This window comes from Phasianus colchicus, chromosome 3 (assembly GCF_987193195.1).
Source record: "Phasianus colchicus chromosome 3, bPhaCol1.hap1.1, whole genome shotgun sequence".
NCBI lineage: Eukaryota > Metazoa > Chordata > Aves > Galliformes > Phasianidae > Phasianus > Phasianus colchicus.
In genome coordinates, this window is record NC_143438.1 from 75360047 (window position 1) to 75383776 (window position 23730).

At 41.5% G+C, this 23730-nt stretch overlaps 1 protein-coding gene across 17 annotated transcripts in view; it reads left to right on the top strand.

Moving 5' to 3' along the window:
- Nucleotides 1-7457: 7457 nt before the first annotated feature.
- The window catches only part of RIMS2 (regulating synaptic membrane exocytosis 2), a 436018-nt gene continuing 419745 nt past the window's right edge, over nucleotides 7458-23730 (top strand). For 9 of the 17 annotated variants that reach the window (XM_090137872.1, XM_090137865.1, XM_090137886.1 and 6 more), the window contains exon 1: nucleotides 7458-8286. In XM_090137872.1, coding sequence (XP_089993998.1) covers nucleotides 8117-8286 — 170 coding nt within the window. In that variant the 5' untranslated portion in view covers nucleotides 7458-8116. The remainder of the gene's footprint in view (nucleotides 8287-23730) is intronic. The other 8 variants (XM_090137866.1, XM_090137887.1, XM_090137888.1 and 5 more) reach the window with 2 other exon arrangements.

Genomic DNA, 23730 nt, shown 5'->3' on the forward strand with positions numbered 1-23730 from the left:
GTAAAAGTAAGAACATGATAATGCTGATAATGCTTTAACTATCTTTGCTGTCTCTCAGCGAATCCAGAACATACTTTTCACTTTAACTGTATGCTGGGGCAGCTAATAGCTGTACTCAAAGGGCCTATATTATCTTGGAGCAATATTGTTAGTAAAAATAGACAAGCTTTTGTGCAAATAAATCCCTTTTCAGAATGTTTTGGTTTCCTACTTACAAGGAAATTATTACAAATCTAACATGAATGTAGCTAGCGAATGAACCCTATTTTAATTATACTTGTGCTTTTTTGGATGGCAGGATCCTGTTCTGGAGGGCAGACCTCAAAGCGGGCATTGTAGTGTTACCATGCAATTGCTGACTCTAATTTGGCTTAATGCATTTTTTTCCTTAGCTTAGTAAAACGCCAGAGTTGATTAATGTTGATTAATATTGTTCATAAACTTTTCATGCTGCGCAGTCTGATTTTATCTGAGGTATGTCAACCAGTATCATGGGGAGCTTTTTCAGGAAAACAGTATTTGGAAGTCTCAAATAAGTGCTAATGATCTCAATGGACAAGAAATAAATTGTTGTTCAATTAGACGTTAGCCTTTTTTGTTCCAGTGCCTTTTGTCTCTGGAGTATACAGGGAACTTCCACAAAAACCCTGCTCCTTTCTTCAGGTACTGGAGCTAAAAATGGAATGAAAGACTGTTTGCTCAAATAACAAAAATGCTTTTAGAAGTGATGTAGCAGTGCTACCACTTCTGCCTTTCTCTATTTGTTCAATTAATTGAACTTCCTGATTAATTTTCCGGTCATTTGACAGATGTGAAGCCTAGATAGGTACATTTTTAGATAGAAAATACCATATGCTAAGCTTTAATTTTCATTCCTCTCAGGCATGTTTTCATTATCAAAGCTGCTATATTCCAGGTCTATGAGAATTAACCTCAGTTGAAAACCCAAAGAAATCCCAGATGGCTTTGGGTTTTGAGGAAAAGGAGCAAAGTCAAACCAGTGTTTTCTATCTCTTGTCAACAGACAGACTGCAAGGAAAGAAGGACCTCAGTAAAAAGCCATAGAATCATGAAATGGTTTGGGTTGGAAAGCACCTTAGAGCTCACCTGCTTCCAACCCCCCCACTGTGGGCAGGAACACCTCCCACGAGCTCAAGCTGCCCAGGGTGCATCCAGCCTGGCCTTAACACCTCCAGGCATGGGGAAACCACGGCTTCTCTGGGCAGCCTGTGCCAGGGCCTCACCTCCCTCTCAGTAAAGAATTTCTTCCTTACATCTGATCTAAATCCTCTTAGTTTAAATACATTCTCCCTTGCCCTGTCATCACATGCCCTTGTTTAAATAAAACAAAACACAAAAAACCCTCCCCACCTTTTGTCCAGGTCCCTTTAGGTACTGAAAAGCCTCAAAGAAGTCTCCTCAGTGCCCTCCCATGTCCAGGCTGAACATGCCAGCTCCCTCAGCCTTTCTTTATAAGAGAGGTGCTTCAGCTCTCTAAGCATCCTCAGGGCTCCAAGACGTCCGTATGTCTCATGTGCTGGGGGCCATAGAGCTGGATGCAGTAAAAGGCTGTTTTTGCATGGATGTTCCCTTCTCTATTGAACAGATACGCTGTACCTTTAGACTTTCAGCCCTTGTAATACTGTGTAAAAATTTCAGCAATTCTCCTCCAGCAGTATCCTCCATCCTACAAAAACCTCTCTCCAATTTTTTTTCTTCAAGTCTCACTTTAATCCCATCTTATGATAATGTCTGTGGGGAAAAGAATGGCCATTTTCCTTTTTTTTTTTTTTTTTTTTTTTAGTGTTGCTAATTTATCTGACTATCTTCTCATTTCAAATGCTGTGTTTATGTGAGTTACCCACTAGTTGTGTTTTGCCTACAGCGTTCTGACTGAGTTTTCAGTGACAACAGGCTGTACACGGTGCCATTCTACAAATATTCAGGGCACTACATACAGCCTTTGTACGTGACTAGGTTTTCTAAGAATTACTATAGTAATAATAAGTCAGGATATTATTATGACTTTTAATAATGGATGATGAACTTAGAGACAGAATCTCACAGTGGACATAGAAGTGACTGTGCATTTTTTTTTTTTATCTTGTGTAGAATCAGAAGGTTTTCAAACTGTAACAATGATAGGGATGAATATATACCCAAGTTCTGCACAGGATGGTCTGTACCAACTCTGGAGGACGGTCTTATTACTCAATGAGAAAAAATCATGTGGGATTTACATGATGTTTCTTCTGAAGCTGTTTGAGATTTAGAAATTTAGTGGGAGGGGAGCAGAGGTTGGAAGGCAGCAAACAGGCAAGGCAATGTTGCGTGCCAACGTTATAGGAATATATGATCAAGTTCTGAACCCCTCCTGTACCAGTGTGAGCACATGCTTTATGCACTGAATAGTATCCATATGCTCAACACTGCTGATTTTTAAGACCTGTGTGGTATCTGACAGTCCCATGCCCAAGCTGGGAACAATCTTTAATACCACTGAAGGGCCTGTGGGGGACCAATAAAAGCAGATTTTTGTACAATTTCATTGTGATGTTTTAAAATTATCTGGACAAATGCTAGATTGTTAAAAACAAAATCCTTAACTTAGTACTATAGTGGCCTTCTAGAGCACTGGAATTCACTTACTGCCCAGTTATTTGGGAACGTTGACAGTACAGCTCAAAAACTGAACAAGTTCTGACTGTCTGCATTTTTGACATTAAGCAGAACAAAAAAATCCTCCTTTGAGCTGACTAACTGAGCAACAATGAAAACTGAAATGTCCAGTTCAGGCAGCAAATATTGAGTAAGTTTATAGACTCTCAGATGTTCACCTATACCTTCAACATATTGTGTGGCTTACTTAGCTTGAAATATTGAACTATCTATTTAATCAGTTGCAGGCATGAGACATGAACAAGCTTTTAGAAGTGGTTGTATTAAAGATTTTATGAATTGTTTGTATTTGTTCTGGGCCAAACACTTCAAACCCTAGAAATTGTGTTAATCAAGCATGCCATTTAGAAAACAATCTGATCCACCCAATCTGTTCCTCAGCTTTCAGCTGCCTGACCTCTGAAACAGCACCCACCCTACAGCCACGTGTGTTCTCAGATACAGCTTGGGTGCTGGCTTTCTGCTCCACTGAGAGGAGGCAAACAACATCCCCTCACCCAAGCTGATTTGGGAATAAGGCTGAAATTCCTCTGTATGCCCAAGAACTATCGTGATACCCACAGTGTGCCCACAGCTCTCTAATCCAAAATATCCATCATGCTTCAGGTTGCTAATAGGGAAGTATCCAACCAAGAGCAAACTGCATGGATCACTAAAATGTTGCATATAAGCAAAAATGTCCTGGAGGAAATAAGATGAAAATGTAGGCAACGGTTTACAAGATTACTAGCTTCCTCAATTCAGATAGAGGAAAGCTGGGAAAGGTCCAAAATCGCACAAGCAAACCAGTCAGTGATGGTTCAATAGAGCTTTGTGAAGGACCTGGGAATTGCAAGTTGGTGCAGTGTGAAGTTCTGTTCTTCCTCAGCAGGAGTCTGTGGAGTCCCTTGCAAAAAGCTTCCACAAAAAGTCTTGTAGGATGCGTTGCTTGCTGGGCCTCATTTGATCCACTGAGAGTTTGAGTGCTGGATGTTTTCAACCAAGAATCTTTTTCGTTTTCTCCATTCCCTGATCCATGGCAGAACACTTAAAAGTCCCTTTCATGTCAGCTATATAAAGATGTTTTCCAAATGAGTCTTTCAGCTTGGGATGAAAATAATGGAAAGAGTTAGTTCCACTGGAATGCTCTCTTATACCAAATATTATAAAGTGGATATTAGCTTTACCTCTTCAGGAAAGAAATGCATGTAGCATACTTGAACAAAGAACCTACCAACCACTTACTTTTGTAGCTGCTATGAGGAAGGAAATGGAAATAAGTATAATGAAACCCTTAGTGAAAGACATTTTGTAGTCATATATGAAATCAGGTTAAAACACTGCTGTTTTCTAGGGAGCCCCTCATCTTGTAGACCTGGGTATAAAAACACATCCATTAATAACCCTGCTATCAATGCATGAAGAAAAGTTAGAGAAGCCACCAAAAGGAAGTACTATTGAGATGTGATGGGAATGCACTTTCAGTTGCAGATTGCACAATGGAAAAACCATTCTAACAGAAGAATGTAAAACAGGAATGTGAGTCTTGTTCTTCTGAGTGAGCAGTGAATTCTGAAGGAGAGCTGAAATGAAGGAAGGGCAGGTATCTAGAGACACCGCTCCTGGAAGTGAGGTCAGAGCTTGCAGCATTTCGCTACCAAGGGAATTCCAAATGAATGGTCCTTAGAAATAAGTTCAGAAATGATCATGCTAAAAAATAATAATTTGTCTTGGTTGATTTGGGAAATGGTTTTAAGTTGAGGGAGGGGAGATTTAGGTTGGATGTCAGGGGGAAGTTCTTTACAGAGAGAGTGGTGAGGTGCTGCAACAGGCTGCCCAGAGAGGTTGTGGATGCCCCGTCCCTGGAGGTGTTCAAGGCTGGGTTGGATGGGGCCCTGGGCAGCCTGGTCTAGTATTAAATGAGGAGGTTGGTGGCCCTGCATGTGGCAGGGGGTTTGGAGATTCACGATCCTTGAGGTCCCTTCCAACCCTGGCCATTCTGTGATTTTTAGAGTGTTATTGACAGAATTACTCTGGAGTACGTAAAGAAGCTTGCTCTGAGTATAATTTCATCAATATGTGTTGTGTAAATACAAAGAACAGCATGAGACAATTCTCTGCAAGCTGACAAGGACACGAACAAGTAGTGTTTCCATTTAATGGCAGGAAAACATGAGGAATGGTAGGTGGAGCTGATGAGAAAAAGGGGACGTAGCAGGAGAGAAAGGTCAAGCAGTGCCATTTCTTCAGTGAGTCACAGAATGTCTTCTGCTAAGTCTGCTCCATCCTTCCAAAGCAAATAACTAGATACTATGTGGGGATTACAGCTGCTGTCCCTGGATTTGTTTATAGCTGTATGTTTAGTGGTGTGGGATTTAGTAGGAACAGAGCAAATCATAAAGAGAAAAGAAAGCTACTGAGCTCCTACAAACTGAGAGCCAGTGTTTGTAATTGCTGGATGAAAAATCAGAAGCACATTGAAATGATTGCAGAAGCAGGCACCATAAATGCAGGTTGGTCAGAGGTAACTTCCCGTGGGGAAGAAATTCAGTGAATGAAACCAGGCTTAGGGATCTGTAGTGCACTCTTGCAACAACAGTTATGTTAACAACACTGTTGGTGTTCATGGTTGGGACACGGCACAAACTGTTTGTGAAAGAGCTGTGTAACCTGACAGGGTGAAGATGTTGCATTAAAATGGTCCTTTTACTTCCTTTAATTATTCTTAGAGATGATTGAGGATTTTTCTCTTTCCTCACTTCTCCAGGATAAAATGCAGTTTTCCCAAAGGGATGAATCAAGTTAATTTTTCCATTCAACATTTATAGATTGACAAGGACTCTACTATCTTTGGTAATCTGATGACCCAGACTTCTACATTTTTTTCCTCTTTTTGACTTGGATGCCAGATTTATCTGGTGCCTGGAAGGAACAGGGAACTGGGGGAGAGCCAGCTGGCTGGAATCCAGCTGGAAAGGTGAAGGTGATGGTGACAGGAAGAGCAGAATGCTTTGAGGACTTGATGAAAATCGCAGTTTATTTTTTAAGGGCAGCTGCTCAAATACAGCATGCTCAGTTTTTGTGCGATGGTTTGTGTAGAACAACAGCCCATTATACATAATGAGAGCCTACATCCAGCACAGGAACTCCTTTCAGTTAAAGATGCCAATGGCATTTCTTGGGCAAAATTAACATTTGATGAATGTATGTGCATGGTGATAGCTATGGGTTACTTTTGTTTTAGCACAGCTAACCTGTCATGCTTGTCTGGTGGTCAGTTCTTACACAACCTGCTTTCCCAAAAGAATGATGTCTTCAGCACATCATGACAGACAGAGATCTTCAGTTAGTGAAACTTTCAGGAATATTTTCATTTTCAGGCCTTCACATCTGGTTGTAAGTTGATAGTATAGCCCACTAAAAATAGCGCCAGCTCCAGAAACATACATTCTGTATTGGAGAGTTCAGACTGTCCAAACAAAACCTTGTAAAACCATTTTATTATTGTTATATATGCTTATACCACACTTGCAGTTGATCTGCAGTTGATACGAGTTGTCTCATGATGTGAGGCAACCACAGGTAGACCTCTACTGTCTGTAAATCATAGAACCATGTAATCACTAAGGTTAAAGACCACTGAGATCATCTAGTCCAACCGTGCCCACTAACTTGTGTCCCTCAGTGCCACATCTACATGTTTCTTGAACACCTCCAGTGATGGTGACTTAACTACTTCCCTGGGCAGCTTGTGCCAACACCTCATCACTGTTTGTGAGAAGAATTTTTCCCCAATATCTAACTGGAACCCTCCCTGATGAAACTTGAGGCAGTTCCCTCTTGTCCAATAACCGTTACCTGGGAAGAAGTGCCCAAACCCTACCTTGCAACAACCTCCTTTCAGATCGTTGTAGGAAGTGATAAGGTCTCCCCTAAGCCTCCTTTTTCCAGACTGAACAATATCAGTTCCCTCAGCTGCTCCCTATAAGACTTGTGCCCCAGCCCTTCACAGCTTTGTTGCCCATCTCTGGACATGCTCCTGGGCCTTGACATCTTTCCTGTAGTGAGGGGCCCAAAACTGAATACACAGATTGAAAATCCACAGATATGGATTCACCTGGTCCTTCATTATTCTCAGACAGGTTATTTCCCATTTACTGGGTCTAGATGGCACCTTTGATAAAGTATGATTTATGCTCCAGAAACTATTTCTTGTCATCAAACCAACAGCTGAGGTCCAGGATATACAGGTGGCACAGGCACACTGGGAGGTTTATTCTGGCTTCTAGGGTGGAAGGAGGACACCCTTCTTCAGCGTTCTACCACCTTCTGCCTGTCTGGGCTGTCAGACAGACGCTGGGGCTGAGCTTACCGCCCCGCCGGGGCTCCGAGGGCTCAGGGCTGCGGTGACCGTGCGGCTCCAGGCCCCACCTGTAGCGGGCGGTTCCTGCGGGCCCGGCCCGGCCCTGCCGCTCCCCTCCCAGCCGACGATTTCGCCCCGGCCTGCACTCCGGGTCCCGGCCCCACCGAGCGGTTTTCCCTCTCCGCCCATCTCTTGTCCGGGCAGCAACCCGTGGAGGCGGCGGCGGCCGCGCACCGCCCGCCCCGTTCCTTCTTCCACGTTGACCGCCGGGCTCGGTCCTCCCCGCGCGCCGGCTCCTCCTTGTTCTTCCTCGCGTGATTTTTATCGCGTCCTTTTTTTTTTTTTTTTTTTTTTTGTATTTATTTAAATAAAGAAGCGCCGGCCGCTCCCGCCGGCCCCCGCCGCTCAGCTCCGCTAGGGGCGGCAGGCGGCCCCGCGCCCCGAGGAGGCGCCGCGCTGCTCAGGTGGGGGCGGCGGCGCCGGGGCGATGCGGAGCCCCCTCCCGTGACTCCGGCCGTCCGCCATGCGATGGGTTAGGCGGCCTCCCTCCCGCAGCCGGCAGGGCAGCAGCCAAGCGGGGCGGCGGCAGGAAGCGGCGCGGCTCGGCCGTGGAGCGGCGGCGGGAGGCGGCCCCCTCCATGGACGGCGGCGAGGAACGATGAGCCGCGGCCGGCGGCCGGGACCGGCGCTCGCCCGTAGGGGCTCTCCCCGCTGCGCGCCCCGGGGCGCCGCGGCTCCGCTCTCCCCCTCCGCCCCCCGCTCCGTCCCCCCTTTCCCCGCTCGGCGCTCGAGGTAATCCCGCTCGCCCCTAAAGCGCGGCGCTCCGGGGCTCATCCCGCCCTCTCCTCCCCTCCTCGGCCCTTCCCCTCCCCGCTCCCCGCCGCTCGCCCCCGTGGCCCCGCCGCCCCCGGGGAGCCGGCGGCCGGGCGGGTGGCTGCGAGGTCGGGGCTCCGGGCACCCCGCCCCTCGCCGCGAGGCTGCCGGCTGCTGACGGGCTATTGATTTGTATGTGCTTCGCCCCGCGCCGGCCGCTCCCGCCGCTGCCGCCGGAGCCAGGAGAGCGCTTCCCGTAGCGGCGCGGAGCTCCCACCAAACATGTCGGCTCCCGCCGGGCCCCGGGGCGGCCCTGCGCCTCCTCAGCCGCTGCCGGCGACTCAGCCCGAGATGCCCGACCTCAGCCACCTCACAGAGGAAGAGCGGAAGATCATCCTGGCCGTCATGGACCGCCAGAAGAAGGAAGAGGAGAAGGAGCAATCCGTGCTCAAGTAAGGGCGGGCGCGTCCCTTCCCCGTCCCCGGCCCTCTGGGGCGGCGCGGCCGGGCGGGATGGCGGAGCGGAGCGGGGCGGCGGGGCCGGGCAGGGCTGCCGGCTCTCGCCACTCGGGCGGCGATGGGGCGCGGCCGGGGCCGGCGCGGAGCCGGGGCCCGAGGCTCGCCGCTCGCATCGGCGGGTCGGGCGGCGGCCGAGGCTCCGCTAGCCCCGGCGCCGGCGGGGGCACGGCGCTCAACATGGCCGCACAGGTGCCGTCCTCGCCCGGCGCGTGCCGCCGGCAGGAAAGGGGGAGCCGGGCCGAGGCGGCGCTCGGCGGCAGCGGGCTCCGTGCGGGGGCCCGGCGGACTGCGGGCGGGCGGCGGCGGCACTGCCCCGCGCTGGCGGGACCGCTGGGGCCTAGGCTCCGGCCGCCTCGCCGGGTGGGTTTGCCACAGCCGCCATCTTCCTCCGACAACGTGTCTGCCGCCCGCCCCCGCCCCGCTGCTCTTTCCAAGCGGGAGCCCGCGGCCGTGCTTCAGCACCGGGAGCTGTCCGGCGGCGCCGCCCCTGCGGGCCCGGGGCTCGTCCTGCGGGGGCTGCTGCGGGCGGAGAGCGGCCCCGCCGAGCGGTCCCGGGCCCCGGCGGCCGCAGCGGGAGGACTCCGGGAGCTGTCCCCTCGCCGTGGTGCTGACCCGTGCCTGCCTGAAAAGGAGCGATTTGCTCGTTTTGTGGGTGCTGCTCTTAGCAACGCCGCGAGCACCGAGCGCCTCTTTTCGTACCAAACCCCAGCAAGTTAAAGCGCTGAGTTAGTATTGTGTCGTGGGCATGTCAGCTCCAGCTGGCCCTCCGAGCTCCGTGCCTGGAAGCTGCCCCGAAGCCTATTTCCAAGATTCATTGTGATTTTTTTTTTTTTTAATATCATCCTAACGAAAACTTACACTGAAGTTATCACTTACATGGCAGCTATGGGGCTGTGAGATGATCTAAACATCTCTTGAAACAGTGTAAGTCTGTTTCAAGAGATGTTTTTATTTGGTGTACATCTCAAAGAATGACAGCGTAATGTGAGCACTGGAAATAAAGTGCCATACCTAGTTTTATAACTAAATACCTTTCAGCCTAACGCTGTTCGATTGACTTGATATTGTGGCACTTGTTTTAAAGCAAGTTGCACTCTTTGTATTTCTAAATGGCATAGTATACCGAAATAAATGCACATGTCTGTCTAAAATCTCTGCAGTCATAAAATCATTAACCAAGAAGGAAATGGAAAAATATTCAAGTTGCAATTCAGATATATGATGCTAGACTTACAGGAAGCTCCTGGCAACTTTTGTGGTAGCTTCAGTATCTCAGATCTTAATGTGATACTAGGATCAGCTTGAACACTTCAGCTTGCAGATGAAGAATAAACTGTTGAGAATTTTGGAAGCAGACAACCAACAAAAGAAGGTGCTTCATCACAATCTGAAAACAAACTTTAGGTGGGGTTTAGGCTCTCATTAAAGTTTCCTCTTGATTTCTGTGTGAGCAGGGAGGGAAGTAGCTTAAAGGTTATGTAGGAAGGATAGCCTGAAACAGGCTCTTACAAAAATGCTGTTCTCAGTGGAATTTGTATAGGTGGCCTGTAATATTTTATAGGATACCGAGAAGTGATCTGGTGTCAGATGAATAAGTCACCAGTTTCATTTTTCTTAAGTGAAGTGGCTCGTGGGTCCATCAGATGCATGTTTATTTTGAAAATGCCAACAGATTTATTAATCACAACCTTCCACCAGTCATACCAGAGCGTGTTCTGCATTTTTAGATAGGTATTACTGAGCTTAATTCTCTTGACAGATGTTTTCCTTCTGTCAAGAGAAGAGAAAGAAGAAGAAAAAAAAAAACAACCCTGTGTATTTAGATGAATGGACTACTGTTATTGCATATAGATAAATATAGAGCTAAATCCTGCAGTCTTTGTTCAAGTGTAATTCTCCTCGAAGGCAAGCTTCTTTTGAAGTGGAAGGTATTTTTGTCTGACTAAGCAATAAAATTGTGTCATTTCATTCCATGGAGAAATTTAGGAGGATAAAAAAAGATGATTGAAACAAAAGTTGATACCTAGAGATCTTAGCACAATAACAGTTCAAATATTGCAGAAAGGGACAAGCTTGGGTCTTCACTAAATTTTAGATAATTTATGGTGATTGAATATCAGTATGAATGGCTAGTCCCTGGGCTCTACTTCCTTTCTATATTCTGTTTCTATTTTGTTCTTTTCAAATTCTTATGCTGTGCCTATCACGGTGGTATTTGAGCATCTTCCAAAAGTGCATTAAGTAGTGTGACTCACATCTGTAATGTGGACTGTTTATTTTTTTCCTTGTGCTCCCTGGGGTAAATATGTGTGGATTTAAAATAGATACATATCTTCTTTTCCTTATGCTTGCTTTACTCTTTTTGGAGAAAAGAAATGCAGATGGTATTGAGTTGTAATCTGTAGCAACTAATAGTGATAGGTCAGCATGAATTCCTGCCAGGATTTGCTGGAACATGATGGCGTGTAAAACTGAAGCTTTCCAGATTTGCTCTTTCTTTTGGCCTGGTTTGCTGTGTGAAATATGCCTCACTACAGTTGTGCACTGTGCTCCTGTGGTGGAGCTTCCGCGTTTAAAGGAGGACAGGCAGCAAACTGCTGCTCTGACTGCCTGTCCTTTGAAACTGTTGGGATCCTTGGAGTGTTTTGAATACTGTGTTCTGGGAAGGTGCCTTTTTCTTAAGGTTACTGTACATCTGTTGAATATAGTATTTAACGTGCTTACTGTTTAGAAAAAGTAAACTTATTCTGTATGCGGAGTGTAAATCCTTCTCTCTTGTTATAGAAATATAATATTTTCAAATTCTGTATTTGTGGGTATTTAAATTTCTTGGATATTGCATAAAATGTAAAAACTTTACTCCTCCATTATGTGCATCCTTCCTCTCGTAATTTCTAGTTTTGTGAGCATAAGCTTTCTAGCGGATTTTAGGTAACCCATTTCCTCTAAGTGAATTGCTTTATAAGATCTGTGGTCTGCCTTTTTACTTTTCGTTTGCACTTTATTTCTGTATCAAAGGACTGGCTGAAGAGGATGTGCACAGAAAAAAAAACACTCGTAGAAGATGATAGGTTGCCGTAAAGATTTTGTTTCAGCCTGTATGGTGTGCATTTACAGCCATCTACTTGTAGGATCACAGGTTCCCAGCTCCTTTACCCAACTATTCTAAAAGTAAGGTGATGTGCTCTGCTTGTATGCTGAGACTCACAGCTCTGAAATTCACACTTTCCAGCTTTCCAGAGGTATGGGCAGTTTAGCCCAGCAGGCGGCAAGTTTTCCCAATAGAAGTTTCATCATGAAATTAGTCAACTTTTCATACATTTGCACAGTATCACCTAGGTTTACCATGAGGCCGTTATAGGAGATCTCTCACTGTATGTGCATGTGATCAGAATCAACTGGGATTGCCATCGTTTTTATCTAGGGAGAGAGAATGGATGGAGGCGTGGCAGGTTAGATGGAGAAGGAGACTCTTTGTTTCCCACTCCGTCAGGTCCTCAGCCCAAGGCGGGTGTGGGTAGCTGTGGCCTTGTGTGTACTCAGTTGCTGTGTCTGTGGTTTCACAGCCATGGTAATAAATGACTGGAATTATCTGACAAGGAGGCTGCGAGGAGGCTGGGCTGTGTAGACTCCTGTGTGGGGCAGGATATCGGGCTTGGGAGGAAAGGAAGCAATGGACTCATAGCTGCGAATCCCAGCAGTGTAAATAGCTCAGACAACCATTGTACTGCTTTATAAATAATTATCCTGCTTTATGAGTAATCACCTCTGATTTACAACACTTGCAAAGGATTCTATGTTTAGGATTTGAATTTGGGCCTGAAGGGATGACGGAGGTGTAGGTGGTGATTATTGGTTGTGTTGTTTTTTTATTTTTATTTTTTTTCTCCTACATAGAGATGTGTATATGGGAAATTTTGAAGTTTAGTGGGTAATGCAGAAATATTTGCTTTTGGCCAGATTGTAAACTAGAACTTCAGACAATAGAAGTTGACTGAGGTATTGTCCCATAACTTAATGCTGAGTTTTGCCTGAATTTAGAGTGCTGATCTGAGTAGGCTGTTACTACACCACTCGTTATTTTTCCTTTGTTCCTATTTATTACAAAGAAAAATATGATCAAAATGACTTTAATAACTTTATGCAGTATAAAATAAGTGACAGTCAAAATTATAAGTTTAGGTAGAGTTGGGAAAGTGAACAAATCTCCTTATCTCCTTCTGCTCCCTTTTGCTTTCCCTTTTTCCTTCCTACAACCTCATTCTCTTCTCTCCTTTTTTTTTTTTTTTTTTAAATTTCTTTTTTAATCTTTTCCCCTTTCTCTCGTTTAACAAATTTGTACTGCCTTTTTGGCCTCTCAAAATTGCTGTTATTCCTTACTCTTCTTTCTTACCACATGGTTAGACACTTTATACTGTAAGTAATACCTGTCAGGATGTTACGCCTTGTACCACTTGCTCTTCAAGAAGACCCAGGGTTTACAGTTGTCCTGTAGAGCTTCTAGCGTGCTCCTGTGCCCTGTCTACAAAAAATAGCAGTGGTACTTCTGCCAGTGACTAAGCAGAATGTATTTGGAGATTATACAGACTGGCAGTAACACTAATTACTGGGTTTGCTAATGTTCATGTTAAGTAAAATTTCAGAAGGCAGCAGTAGTGCTGATGTTGTTCCAGTGTTCCAAAAGTGCGGCAGCATGGGTTGGACATAGAGAGGCCTTATAACACGTGGGGTTGAAAAATAGAAAAGCTGATACAGGATTTAGTTAATGAGGAACACAAAAAAGAGGTAGTTAACACCAGCTGCTATGTGCTTTCTGAAAAGTGTATCTTGTGAAATAAATCTGCTTTTACGCTTCTTCGAAGCCAAAAGACAATACTTAATTTTGCATCTTAAAGGCAAGAATGTAGACTGTACTTCAAGGTCTGAGGACTGTATCTAGGAAGTGGTGACTCGGTGAAATTCAGTGGTCTCTTGAAGTGGGTTAGGGGGCTGAATGTTCCATTCTGGATTTTGTCCACATACGTCTGTGAACTAGATAACATCTAAATAACCGAGGATGTCAAACAATTGATTTTTCCATTGAAACAATAGCTTAATTAGTGTGTGTATTTTAAGTACAAAGTACATCAGAGATGTTACTCTAGAACGAAGGCTTATCACTTGAAATAAAGTGTGTTTTTACCCTGCCAACTGAGTTTTAAAATACTTGAAGCATATTCAAAGTTCTGTAACAGAGAGGAAAGACTAGTAATGGTTTGAACATTGAAATTTAATCTAGTGGAACCACTGATGTGAGATAGCCATATACATAAATGTTCATTTTTTAATCTGTAAGGTAAACAGTCTTAGGAATTCTTGAAGTGAGTGTCACCTCTCATTCTGCTTTTCTGGCTTCCTTAAAGCTTTACAATCCTGTAGTCAGAAGGCTATAAAAATTTCTGTGTATACTGGTCTCTGTTTTTCAAGCTCTTGTTTTCTAGCAAGAATCTTTATGTTGCTTTCTTTCCTTTTTCCCCAGCATTTCTCTGATTGATGTTTTTTTTTTTTTTTTCCCCCCTACAAGTAGAGGAATTTAGGAAGATAAAAAACCCAAAAGAAACAGAAAATGTATTAGTTATGATCTATTCTATACTTGCTTAACTGCTGCAGACGTTACACCTTAGTGAGTCTTGAGATGGGGACTGCTTTTTGAGGAAGTCTAGACCATATGGGTTATCATAATCATTTGTCTTGCAATGTCATGGTTAATAGCTACAAGTTATCACAGATAACTAATATATTTTAAAAACAAGCAATGGTGAGTCTTTTAAATTCAGTCTCATAAGAGAGAAGAATCTACTTCAAGATTCTGTTTTAAACTGTTTGTTTAAAAATGGCATTCAAAACTAGCTGTTATTCAGGTAAATTAACTGAAAGAAATTTTTTAAGTTCAACTCAAATTATGTTGTTTTCCATGCTGGCTGAGTTTGGAGTTTGAAAGACTGCATGGTGTAATAGGAGGATCTGTTAGAACCTCAAATTATAACTGGCTGTTGAGGCTACATGATAGCATTAAGAACAACAGTTTATATCTAATCTGGAAGTGCTTTTTTAAGCTCAGTAAACTCCAGCAACTGTCTCTCATGTTTTGTTGAACTTCTTGTGATACAGGAAAATTGTAGGTTTTTCTGCTTTGACTGATTCCTCATGTCTCCCCCTCCCAAGGTATTGTGTTGAAGCTGCAAAGGGATTATCGGTCAGGACCAAGGTTGTAACAGCTGATGTAATAGTGCAAGATCATGTAGGGGAACAGCAGCGTGTTTGAAGTTAGTAAAGAAAGGAGTGTAAGCTTTCAAAGTAATTTGTACCGTTCTCTGCTGTTTTTGTTGAAGGTGAAACATAATTCTTTTATATCCTTGGATTTAAACGTTGGCTGCCATCACATTTCTCTGCCTAAACATTTTTGTTGGGTTACTCTAGTTGTATTTTGATAATCTGAAATCAAATTCATGCGTTTTGGTGGGGAGGAGTTTCAGGTAATCCAATTGACTTGGAGTTTTGAAGTTTCGATGAGAGAGCCTGAATACTAAATTTGATTTAGACTTTAAGATATTGTTACAACCATACTGAGATACCCTGTTTGTTTTAGCTGGAGTCAGAAAGAGCCGAACGTGTGTTACAAAAAAGTCCAACTGCTTCTATTTAGAAAATTCACAGAGAAAATCTTTAAACTTTAATTAAAACATAAATAAGTGATTTTCTTTTTAGCGTCCTAATGGAATTGATTCTTTCTTCTTATGTCTTACATGAATTTGCTTAAACACATTCTCTATTCAGTATTATTATTTTTAAGGCAAATGGTTTCCTACAGCAAATACTGCATCATAATTGTACATGTGCTATCTCACAGGTTGTACAGCATTACTAAGTATTTGATATAGCAGGGCTGTTGGATTCTCTGTATTTGTAGGGGTAGTCTTTCTTTAGAATGTGTATTATCACACAAATATTTTGACTTTTAAATGAAATTGTGAGTTACAATCACTTGTCGTTTTTGGAAAATGTTTTGCAAGCATCTTCCAGATAACTTTTCAAAAATGAGAACTGTGGTGTGTTAGTAAAAAACCTTTTTCCCTGGACTGTTCCTCTAACTCTTGATGTATGTATGTATTTTTCTTTTTATAGAAAATGTGAGTGAGAAGTAATGCTTTTGTAAGGCTGTTTAATTCTCAAAAAAACCCAATGACCAATAGAAAATAGGGCTGGCTGGGGCCTCAAGAGACCTTACAATTCATTCTTTGCCTGCAGGTGTGACCAGTTATAACAGAGCAATTCCTGACACTTATTTATCTAATATAGTGGTTCCCAGCTGTGAGGGCACACCTGGCCAATGCAATAAATAGATTTCATGGCTGCAGCAGGAGCACATCACAAGAGATATACAGAGTTCAAGTTGCAAGAGCTGTGCTGCCTACATGAGAAAAGATGAAGAGTGGCCTAAACAGATCTTGGCATAAAACTCCTCAATCCTGATATGTATGAAGATTTTTTTGTAGGTGACAGTTTATTGTTGAGAAGTATGGGAACAAAGAAGTACAACTACTGACTTAACCGGGGTGGAGATTCCTGGATCTCCCTAGTAATTTGTTTCAGCTACTCAGTGTAATTATCCTTACCATTCGATTTTTTTCTCCTAAAACCTAAATCTCTTTCCTGCTATTAGCTACTTCATCTTCAGTGGAAATGCAGAACATTCTGTTACTCTTTGCTGCAACCTTTAATATGTTTCACACGTGGAACTCTATCTCTTCTTGTAGATTCTCACCCTCTCCTTTCTGTAGACTCAATAGGTCATATTTTATAGACTTTTGGCTATTCTTGTTGCTGTTTTCATTATTCCTTCTAATAGAGCTTTTCTGAAATAGTGTCCAGAATAAGACATACTATTGCAGACAGTGGTCTGGGGAGAGTACAAGGGTAATGTGATATGTCCTAAATAAAACACTCACTTCCTTTGTACTGCCAATGTCGTGTATATTTGGGTTTTTTGTCATGGTGTAGCAAGTTGATTCATGGTTTGCTTGGGATCTACTGTACCCTCAACATACTCTTCTGCAGAGCTGCTATTGAGTGAATCACTACCTGCTGTTTTTTGAAGTTGATTATCCCATCTACATGTAGGGTTAGTCTTCATCCCTGTTGAATTGCATTCTGTCTGTATCGATGTTGTATTAGAACACTTAAATAAAATAGACTTTCTCTTGCTTGTCCACACTTCCAAAGAATCGTAGAAACACCAAGGTTGGAAAAGACCTCCAAGATCGTCCAGTCCAACCGTCCATCTACCACCAGTATTTTCCCACCAAACCATGTCCCTCAGTAGAACATCTAAACATTTATTGAACACCTCCAGGAATGGTGATTCAGTCACCTCCCTGGATGGTCTATTTCAGCACCTGACCACTCTTTTACAGAAGAAATTTTTCCTAATGTTCAACTTGAATCACCATGGCAAAACTTGAGGCCATTCCCTCTAGTTCTATTGCTAGTTACATGGGAGAAGAGGCTGACCCCCACCTTCCCACAACCTCCTTTCAGATAGGGAGCAATAAGATCTCCCCTGAGACTCCTCTTCATAGGCAGAATGCAGAATAATCTCATTCAGTTTTGCCCATAGCTTGTTGGTTAGGGAAGAGAGAGCTGTGTTCAAGTCTTCTCAAGCTGAGAAGAGTGTAGCGCACAGAGCTTGCACCTCCTTCGAAGGGCTTTTTCAGTACTGTAAGGGAAAGAATTGCTGCCAGTGCTATATGTATTTCTTCTGTGGAAGCTGTTGCTTGATGTAGAACAAATTTGGCAAAGAAGTTGGGATCCCAAAGATATTTAATTACTAATTATTAATTACTAATTAATACATCTAATGAAAATAAGTGGATGGATAGTGGAAAGAGATTATTCACATTACTGACCAAGAAAAGAACTGATGACATGTTATTAGGTACCAAGGTGTCCTTATGGGAGAGAAGCATGCCTAGACAGAAAAATCTGGATTGCGAGTCCTCATGAAATCAGACTTTGGGTTCTGCACTCTGAGAACTGCTTGGTTAAAGAAAGGAATTGTCTTAGTTTTGGTATATGTTTCATTCCACATTTACGATGTTTGGAGTTTGAGATGGAGTACAGAGAATATCTGAAATTATTCTGATCAAATATCAGTACCTACAGTGTAATACGTCTGTATATGAAATAGCTTAACATTCTGAAATTCTAAAATTCAATTTAGAGCCAATGGACAAAGGAGGTGTTTTCAGGATGTGATCCGTCTCATCTTAAATTAGACAGTTCATGTAGTCTGGATGAACTGCAAAGCCCATTTCCGGCCGTGGACTTAAAAAGAAGATAGAGTGAGTATTCAGACATAGAGTCCCTGTAGACATGTTGAGTAAGTTGAATCTCACCCTCCGAGTTCTGGCTTTGAGAACACTTCACTCTGTGGTCTAATAAAAATGCCACTTGCGAACAGTCACTTTCTGTACTGGCGCTGACTTTTATAGCCCTCTAGCCTTCTTCAGAAGCCTGTCTGTCAATCTGTACCTTTGGCTAATATTTTAATAAATTATTAATTAGAGCATGTTTATTTATCCATATCTCTAGTGTTTGAGACTTGCTCCCAGGAACCTGAGTATGCTTCCTTTCTAGTCCAAGGTTATTCTTAGGATGTGATATATCTGTTAGGCTAATTTCAGAGAGCCTTCAAAGAATGAAGTTTAAAAGAAGACCTTGGAATATGAGATACTTCCAGTATGTGGGATGAAACATATCTGCCAACAAAATTACATTGTGAAGTAAATCTGTGCTTTGTGTTCTCTTTCCACAGAAGATAGAACATCATGGCTGAAGATAGTCTAGTTGCTAGATGAGTAGTTAAAAAAACACAGAATATTTCTGCCATGTGGAAATAAGTATTTCTCTATAACCTCGGTTTAAGGTTCTTCTGAACTCACACATCATCTTTCTTCCATGTATCAATGTAAGTTAGAGATTTCAACATGTGCTTTGAGTATCTTCTCTGCTTTTTCTGCCAGTAAATCATGAATTTAACAATATTTATTTAGCTACTGTGTATTTAGAAGTTGGTAGGAACGCTTTTGATGAATTAAAAAAAATAGGGCTTGATTTGCTGTTGAGGGAAAAGACAGAATGCTATTGATAGGAATTCTGAAACCAGCATTTTCATATTTTAAAAGCCTGGATAAACAGGTATCTGCTGAAGATGTTGTGTGGATTAGAAATTAAGTATTTTTTTGCTGAATCAGGCCCTGAGACAGTTTGGGAACACGAGTTTTGATTCAGCATGCTTCTATTAATTTGGTTAGTCACTGCGATTATGATTCATTTCATTCTGTGTAACCAACTGCTGCACAGTAAGTGACAGCTGAACCATGTATTATCTAACAGCTAGAAAAATAGCATCACTGTCACGTTTGGAAGGCTGAGGATTATATTTTTACTGAACACGTGTTTTGTACTAAAGTTAAAACGCTTCAAGAAAATCTTATTTTTTCTTAAGCTACTTATAGCATTACTGATATGAAATATAACAGTAAACATGCGGACTATTTAAAGCAAGAATTTTATTTCAATTCATGTCTGTAATGAAGGGTTTTGTTTTGTTTTTGAATGATTTCTTGGCTTTTAGGATTAGTTGTGAAATTATACTGTAGATGCTTTGCTGATAGTCTGGTTTATAAGTAAGTGGCAGATTTGTGGAGCTAAATGTAACAAAAGGAAATATTTTTTGAATGTTGGCATTTCTCTCATGTTAATATATTTCATATCAAAAGACATTTCAAGAGAAGAAGTATTTTTCATTATTCTGCTAAACATTACCGAAGATACCAGAGAGATTCAAAAGTTAGCAGTCTGTGAAGTTAAGCAAACAAACAAAAAACCAAATTATTCTGTAAAGAAAATTACATTTTTATCCAGTTTCCATATTTATTTTTAAAAATTGCACCTTTGCTTAAAAATACGTATCAGAAAATCCAAATAAATGTTTTCCTAGCCTGTTTATCTGAAATAGGTGATCTGTACAGGTTGGATGTGAAGCCAACATAATGGCTTCAGGATATGTATAACAGGATAATGTACAGAGAAAGCTCTCAGTATTTGGAAAAGGTGAATTCTTCTGTTTGATTGATATCTGAAGAAGAGGAGGACAAAGATGAATTAAACTTATGGCATCTACAGCTAAACACTGACACGCTTAAATATCTTGAATTTATTTAGGCATAGTTGAAAGACAAATGTTTCTAGTGACTTTATCGTGTATATACGAACATGCCATATGTAAGACTTGCTGAGCACTCTTGTCTAGAATTGTTTGAAAATTGTTGAAAAGTTTTTAACAGATACTTTCTTTTATAAAACATGCTTTTATTCGGGAAAAGGAAAAACAAACATTTGATTAGAGTTTTAAGTATTAATGTGAATGGTAGTATTTGTTCTACACAAACAAGAATGATGAAAATTGTGTAGGGCACAATCAGAATAACACATGTCCCAACACAACCTTGATAAAAATAACTAATTCTTTTCTCACTAAGACGAGTTATTTGCAAGTAGAAGATACATTAATTAAAATGAATATAGGTTTAAAAATTATCTTTTTTTGGACTTTGAATTTTGTCAAGTGATATTTTTAAAAATGCAAAGCTTTCATTGAAGCTGCATTTTCACTGTAAGTTCAGTCATAATTTAATAGTTAATAACATGTCTCTCTTTTTTTACAGTGAGTAATCACTATACATGTAAAGAATATAGCATATCCATCCCAATTTACATTCACATTTTAATGAAGAAAGAACTTCCTGAATGTTCATCAGAAAATTCATTAGTTACTATGATCATTAAATAAATAAATAAATAAAATAAATAAACAGTTGTATACTTTTTGTTGTTACTGATTTCAGTAATCCAATAATATGCTCTTCATTTTATTCTTAGGTAAATAGGAAAGAGTGGTTCAGAATTGGTAGATTTTTTGTCACTCTTTCTAACCACAGGTTTTTCTTTGACAGGAGTGTTTTACTGTAGTAATCCATGCAAAGCTTTACTTTCAACAGGTCTGCTGTGCCTAGCCCAGGTAAGGCTGTGCACTTCCTTGATAAAGATGACCTGTTTTAAAACAGCTTTTTCCTCCCATTGTCACTGCTGGGCTTTCAGTAAAGCTGCCTGTGAGAATGATGGTGGCTTGTGTTAAAAGAGCGAATGTACCATGAAATAACTTCTAGCTTGGATGCAAATAACTTGTATTCAGTATTTGTAACACTGCTGAATGGCATTATCATGATGTGGGATGAGGTTTATACAGGAGCTCTTCTATGCATTTTCATTACTTAACAGATTTGGCAATCGTTAGTATTTTTTTTTAGGGATGGTTGGAACATCTGCATAATAGCTTCTACACTTACAGTACTAATATGTATTCCAGCCTTAGTTTCAGTTTAATAAAATTTTTCTTTGGAAAACTTCTTTGGGCGTGATGCAAAGGGAGGAAAGCATTGTTGAATTTTGCACATCAACTCCATTATCTTTGTACTTTAGTTCATAATTATCTTCATACTGGCACAATAATAATAATAAAAGATAAGAATTTATACGGAAGCACATAATTCGGTAGATTCATAATTAAAAATTGCATCACCAAAATACCAGCAAGTATTTTGTGACTACGTTCACAACTCAAGCCTTGTGCCATCACTCTCACGAGTCCCCCAGGTAACGAAACAGAAGAGGAAGGCTCCCCCAGAGGTGGGTGTGCGCGGCCTGGCTCTGTGCATGGGCAGCCCAGTGCTGCCAGAACCCCGTGCCCACCTCAGCAGTGGCTCCCTGCCTTCCTGGCACCACTGCGGCCCGGTGCGAGTGTATGGGGAGCTGTCTAGTGGAAGCGCTGCAGGGAATTTAAAAATATCCTCCTCCTCCCTATTTCGGCAGAGCTATTTTTAAGCTGCAGAAAGGAACTGATCTGGTTTACTGTACGGTCCTGCAAGCAGCTGTGCCAGTGCAGCTGAGGGGCTGGCAGAGATGAGCTTAGTTCTGTTTGTGTTGCTGGAAGCAGAGGCCTTACTCCGCTCTTGTTTTCACAGTCGGCAATGACTGCTCTTGTTGCAGTCATTGAGAAAACCAGCAATCAACTCTTAGGAAGTCATTTCCGATTTTGAAGATCCCATTTTTGAGGTTTATGAGTAAATGCAGCCGAAAATAACATTCAGAGCCTTTTCTTCTGAAGGAAAGTAGGAAAATGCTCCTGAAATTTGACCGTTGAGTAACTGGAGTTGAAAAGCCATTGCTGATGATAGCTCGGGGTGAACTAACCTTTGTGTCTCAGTGGTGGCAGTTTTTTTCTCAGACACTTTGAATGGATTTTTTGGTGAGCAGAATAGGCTGCTTTTGCTCATGGGTGTGGAAGGAAAGGAAAGGAAATGCAGTAGATGAAGCCAGGCAAGTGGATGGGCTCTGGAAAGCTGTGTTGTGTCGTTTTCCGATGTGATCTGCATCATAAATAATGAAAGGTGTGTAGCAAAGATCCTAGTTGTAATTGCAGCACACACAAGCTCATGCATTTTCATCGGTGGCATAATGACCAAATACTCTTCCTATTGAGGGAGTCGTGGGAGAGCTCCTTTGCCCTACTTTTTGTGTAGAGATGTAGTGTAGTTTTTGTGTAGAGATAAGAATTTCTGATTGTTCAAATTGTTCAAATTATGTCATGATTTTGGCTCTAAATTTGTTTGCAATTTACTTGAAACGCAGACTACTGAAAAAAAGAGAACACAAATAATTTTGTTGTAATTTAACTTATTCTCTTCTGAAATAGTGGATCCTGTAGATTGCAACAATTTTGACTGAATTGCAATATGCTAGGATCGATAAACCACTGAAAGCTTCTAAGGTAGCGCAAAGGAACACAAAGTGTGAACTGAACTTCTGCTACTGTGTATGCCAACGCATGAGAGAAAATAGACATGGTATCACAGCAGTTAAATTTTGTAATTGTAATAAAAGAAATAGATTCTGCCAAGTTACAGGCTTGCAAATTTATTTGTGCACCCGACATGTGACTGAAGTGAAAAAAAAAGATTTCTTAAAAAAAGATTCTGAGAAATATAGCAATTGAAGTACTACCATAGTAGTAACATTTTTCTGAATGTTAGCCTTCTTATTTTTAAGCCATGCTATAATTTAGAGGGACATTTCATTCTTTCAGGAGAGAAATAAATCTATTAGGACCAGGGTATTTATGTAGGACTATTAAATATTCACATATTTTGTTCTACTTGGTTGCTAATATTAGTCCGGTATTCATTAGGATCTACAGTCTACTGTTGGATAGAAACTATTTTTTTTTTTCTTGAATTGTGTAGCAGGCATCTTTGGTCTGCATTTTACTGAAAAATAAAACAGCTGTCCCCTTTCGTATGCCTCCCCTCTAGGCTGCTGGTAAAAATTACTTCAGAAACAATATTTTAACATCTTAACATGTGTTATACCCCAAAAGAAATGTGATGATCCTCTTTTCAGAATCAAAGCCCACTCTTCTGGAATGATTTGCTGCCCCAAAATGTGAATAAATTACACATTTTTAAAAATGTCATATTCACTTACAAAGCAGCAATTTCATTAAAACTAAATTCCTTTTGACCATTTTTCCCCCTGTAGATATTAGACACATTTCTGGAGGCCATGGTAAGCTTTTACTTTTTCACAGGTTAATATTCATACTGTCTCAGTGTCTGGTTCAACAAATTCCCAGTGTCCAACTACATTAGAGTGAGTTCATTATTACTTTGTACTGGTGGCTTGAATGCCTGTTACTGTAAATTGAAGTATTAGAAAGTCTCTTCTCCTAATGCTGTATGTAAAGAAGATGAACTCACTCTGGCTGTAGAAAACCTCTATACTTTGAGACTATAATGGGATTATTTTCAAATAAGGAAAACACTATGGACAGCATAGTCATCTTAAAGATTTTGATTCCATCCAAGGAGTGATACATTTATTAAAGCACTCCAGACATGTTTTAATCTATATTAATACAAAGTTAATATTTTTAGTTTGCTTATACAAAATAGGATTTTCCATTTCTTGTAATTTTGTGTCCTTGTTATATGTAAAAGTTTCTGGGAGATGGCTGCTTATGTGTGTTGGTTGTATAGATTTTAGCACAGATTAATTTAAAATTACAAACTTTGTCCAACTCGCTTTTACAGATGAAGCTTTTAAGGAAATATTTAGGTTATACCGTATCACTGGCACATAAAATACTTCATGATGCTTTCTTGAAAAAAATTCTTTCCATAATAAAATGATGGAGTCTGATTTTGGTTTAACTTATGTTTT